The sequence below is a fragment of the Cicer arietinum genome, chromosome 6 (genome assembly GCF_000331145.2).
Source record: "Cicer arietinum cultivar CDC Frontier isolate Library 1 chromosome 6, Cicar.CDCFrontier_v2.0, whole genome shotgun sequence".
In the NCBI taxonomy this organism is placed as follows: Eukaryota; Viridiplantae; Streptophyta; class Magnoliopsida; order Fabales; family Fabaceae; genus Cicer; species Cicer arietinum.
Window position 1 is genome coordinate 18,296,431 of NC_021165.2, and position 4,709 is coordinate 18,301,139.

Sequence of the window (4,709 nt, forward strand, 5' to 3'; positions counted from 1 at the left end):
TTTTAGAAGGTGACAAATATAAATCTTGAAAAATGACAAATGATAAAATATGCGTGAAGCATTTGATTGCTAAGTTGGTTAAAATAGCGACTAGTCATTCTATTTCTTTTGCAACATCAATGAAAACAATTAATATTATTAATTTTTATTGAGTGTAAAATTGAACGTACAATGTCATCATCTACTCCTTCCTAATTCTTAAATCTCAACTTCTAAATTAACTATTGATACTAATTGTATATTAGATAGAATGCAGTTATTATTTAAGTATAAAAAAGATAGATTGTAGTAATTATTTAATTTCAAATTATCTTTTTATAATAAATCCTTAAAAAATAAAATAAAATAAAATAACATGAGTTAAATTTGCAAAGGAAGCGTGTGAAGCTCACGCGACGAAAGTCGCGCGAGGGGAGCTGGTGAAAGTGAGGATGAAGATTGAGTGGCAGTTATTTGCGTCGCTTGAGTTCCAGTTCTTTCCGTTGCTATTAGCACCTTAGTTTCCTCTTCAAAAAAAAAAAAAAAATGGTTGCTTTGTTTTCCCTGGCATTGCCGAAATTCAAGGTCGTCGCTGAAGCTGACGCATTTCCTTCCTTTCTTCCCAAAGACGTCAACAGAATCAAAGACCCATTTGCTCGAAGCCTCGCTACGCGGATTCAGAGACTTCCCGTATCCGTAAGTAATTTCTGCATTTTCTTCTCAACTCTTTTTTACTCATAAACATCTTCTCCCTTTCTTCTATGCAACGCGTTGTGTAAGGTACCTTTAATTAGGTGGAAAGGGATAGTTACGAATTAATCAAATGCTATTACTTTATTTTTATTATTTATAATTATAATTTTATATGATGCAAACTGTGGTGTCTATTTCTTTTCATTTCATCCAGTGTTTCTAATTTTCTTCCTCCTAATTTGGAGTTTATGGGATACAACTCACATATTGTTTACTAATGTGTACAGAAATGGTTCTCTATTTTTGTGTGTGTGTGTGTGTGTGGATTTTTAAACATATAATTCTCTCAAATTCTTGACCAAACTGTAAGGGTTTTGTGTCATTCGAGCTGGTTAACTTAAGAAAATTGTTCAATATGTACCCGTATTTGCTGGTAAGTGACTAGACGCTAGAGAGTATTGTAGCGAAAGACACTCTCCTTTTGGAGACAAAGGTGCAATTGGCTGAACTTTGTAATCAATTGTTGGGTTCTTGTGTGCTTATCTTCTTACTTTAGAATCGGATTTGCTATTCTATCAGGTTGTTATTGTATTTGAGAAATATAATGTTGATCCTGTAGGCTTTGATTAAGGTCACTCAGCAGTACCTCGTAAATACTCAATCTGTAACTCTTGTTTAATTGCTCATGAAGTATTGATCAGTTTCATATTTTCATATGATTTGATTCAATCAGGTTAAGTTCTCTGAAAATCCCATCATGAGTAGTTGTGTGAAGCCACTGATGCAGAACAAGGCAAATCCAGTTGTCCTTTTACATGGTTTTGACAGGTGCACAAAATATGCAGGAGACGGTATTCGTTTGTGCATTTTCTTTCTCGAGTAACCCCTGGATTCACTCCTCCTTATTGTTCAGCTCATGCTTAGAATGGAGATACACGTATCCATTGCTTGAGGAAGCTGGTCTTGAGACATGGGCCATTGACATTCTTGGTTGGGGTTTCTCTGATCTAGGTTTGTATCAGTACATTTCCTGTGTTATTTGTGTTCCTTTCTCTCTTCATTTTAGTCATGCTTTCTTCTATCCATCAGCGAAGCTTCCTTCATGTGATGTGGTATCAAAGCGTGAACACTTTTATCAGGTACTTGTGTGTTATTTAATACATCTCTTGGATCATGAATTTTGTAACGAAACATTGAAAGCTTTGTTGTTGCAGTGTCCATTATTAAGTTGTATACAAATTATAATTCTGAAAAAGTATACTTATGAGTTTCTTAGCCCTTTTCATTCAATTATGTGGAATGCAGTAAGAAATCATATATATTACAGGCCATTAAGCTTTAACTTGTTCATTAGCCTTCTGAAGAAATGTTTAGTGCTTTTCTTCACAGATTGACCAATTTCTTTCAGCACCTATTTATTTTACTTTCATTTGTTTCACTCTGTGTTGAGAGTGAATTGGTTTCTCTGCTAGTTTTGGAAGTCCTACATCAAAAGGGCGATGATATTGGTTGGTCCAAGCCTTGGTTCTGCTGTTGCCATCGACTTTGCAGTCAATTATCCAGAAGCTGTATGTGTATCAAAAAATTAAACTTTTAAATATTTACAATGACCAAATTCTTGAGGAAATTCTTTATTAAAAGAAACTTTTATCAAGTGACTCCGGCATTATCTGGTCCTTTTTCAGGTGGAAAAGCTTGTTTTGATTGATGCTAGTGTATATGCTGAAGGAACAGGAAACCTAGCAACCTTACCAAGAGCGATAGCCTATGCTGGGGTGAGTATATCTCCAAATTAAAAAAGTCTTGATCCCTCAGCCACACATCACTGGCAATTATCTAGAAAGTTATATCATACGCTGTCTATATCTATGGCAACGTTTCCTAGGTGGAGCTGGATTGATTCCTCTACTAAAATGATTTTTTTCTTCATTATTTTGGGTCTGCCCTCTTCATGATACCTTTAAGAAACTACATTCTCAATAAATATTTTGGAAAGCACATCTGTTTCTTTGACATCAGTTAGTCTTTTCCTGGAAGTCTTACATAATATATAATGAATTTATCTTGGATGGCTCATGGCCTCTTGGAATGAGCAATTACTTACTGATTCCTAGCTCATAATCATTTGCATATGGGCCATATTGAAGCCGTAATTTGCAAGGTTTTTAGGTCTCCTAGATTCAACTGTGAAGTTGTTCTTTGAACTTTCACAATATAAAGCTTCAAAGTTTGTTGTTTTTATATGATTTTGGTGAAGATTGAGTCCTTCGGTGCATTATTTCATACCAAGGAATCACCGCCATGTACCTTTCTAGTGATGTCTATCCTCCTTGGCCATGCATTGTTCCAACCAGCTCTTCTGTCTGAGTATTTTCAGCAGTTTTGTTGAATTTTTATTTTATAACAGTGCAGCTAGAACTTATCTTGTGTATGCCATTCCTTTTCCTACCTAGACCCTATACCTGCAATAATCTTATTCAGTAATGCATGATTAATCTCTTCACTAGAATTTTTACATTCATAGGGAGAGATGAGAATGAGATGATGAGTATGTTAATGTTTTGAATGTGCAAGTTATACTCACCACTGGCTCTGTTTTGAATCAGGTATATTTATTAAAGAGCATCCCTATACGCATATATGCAAACTATTTGTCATTCACTAACATATCTTTCAGCACCAGCCTTGATTGGACAAATGTAAGTTGCATGATCCTAAAACTACCACGTTGTTAAGATGATATGATGTACATATATTGTATATATTTTCTAGTTCATAGTGAACCATTTGGCACATCCATACTTTGAAGTTTGAAACATGCACACTTTGAGACCTCAACACTACAGGTTGAAGCATTGTCTGCTTATTTATGATAGCCAAGTATCCAAACATCCTTCCTAAGCATCTAATTTCTGACAAAGGATTCACCTAAGCAACATGATACTAATTGACATTTGACACTTTTATTATTTTATACTTTGTCATCTTTTTGTTTTACAAAACAAATTTAGATAACATGGTATTTGTATATAATCTTATATAGATTGGCCGCTTGCATTGTTTATTGCCTTGGTGGGAGGATGCCGCGGTTAATTTTATGATTAGTGGTGGCTACAATGTTGCTTCCCAGATAAAAATGGTATTTCCCAGCATTACAAGTTTATCATTGTTACTTGTTATATTCTATTTTTGTTTGAAGTAATGGTTGAAAAAGATCCTCAAATCAGTACAAAATTATTCATAGTTTCTTATTCTTGAATGAAGCAATTATCTTATTTCCAGAAGCTTGACTTCATACTCACTAAAAAGATGTGGCATTCAAATTTGTTTAACAGGTAAAGCAGAAAACACTCATAATTTGGGGGGAGAATGACCAAATAATCAGCAATAAGCTTGCAGTGGTAAGTTAGTACACCTCTATATTATATGACAAGCTGGAAAATCACGGTCTTGATATATAATATAGACACCTCGATATATTAACACCTTTAAATTTTGTTTCAGTTAGTTTCACTGCTAGGAGATGATATTCCCTGCCAATACTATTGCTCTAATTAACTTTTGATTTTTACTCTTCAGCGACTGCACTGTGAATTACCTGAGTCAATTATACGCCAAATACCCGATTGTGGTCATCTTCCTCATGTTGAAAGACCGGATTCCGTTGTCAAATTGATTGAAGAATTTGTTCAAAAGGATACCAAGACAGTAAATCAATGTGTTCCATCATTATGAAGGTTGAATACCATTTTGCCTTTCTAACAGAGAAAGAAACAGAACATTTGACATTTAAAAAAAAAAAAAAAAAGAAGCCAGTAGGGATTGAAAAAATAATATAGACACCTCGATATATTAACACCTTTAAATTTTGTTTCAGTTAGTTTCACTGCTAGGAGATGATATTCCCTGCCAATACTATTGCTCTAATTAACTTTTGATTTTTACTCTTCAGCGACTGCACTGTGAATTACCTGAGTCAATTATACGCCAAATACCCGATTGTGGTCATCTTCCTCATGTTGAAAGACCGGATTCCG

General features: G+C 34.5%; 1 protein-coding gene across 1 annotated transcript; it reads left to right on the plus strand.

The window, feature by feature from the left end:
* The first annotated feature begins 395 nt into the window (after positions 1-395).
* On the plus strand, positions 396-4,483 carry LOC101489108 (alpha/beta hydrolase domain-containing protein VTE7). The gene is made up of 10 exons (XM_004505305.4): positions 396-675; positions 1,406-1,500; positions 1,586-1,683; positions 1,762-1,811; positions 2,145-2,240; positions 2,358-2,447; positions 3,279-3,371; positions 3,716-3,811; positions 4,008-4,073; positions 4,252-4,483. The coding sequence occupies exons 1-10, from the start codon at positions 526-528 to the stop codon at positions 4,405-4,407; spliced, it is 990 nt and encodes a 329-aa protein (XP_004505362.1). The 5' UTR covers positions 396-525; the 3' UTR covers positions 4,408-4,483.
* The last annotated feature ends 226 nt before the right edge of the window (positions 4,484-4,709 follow it).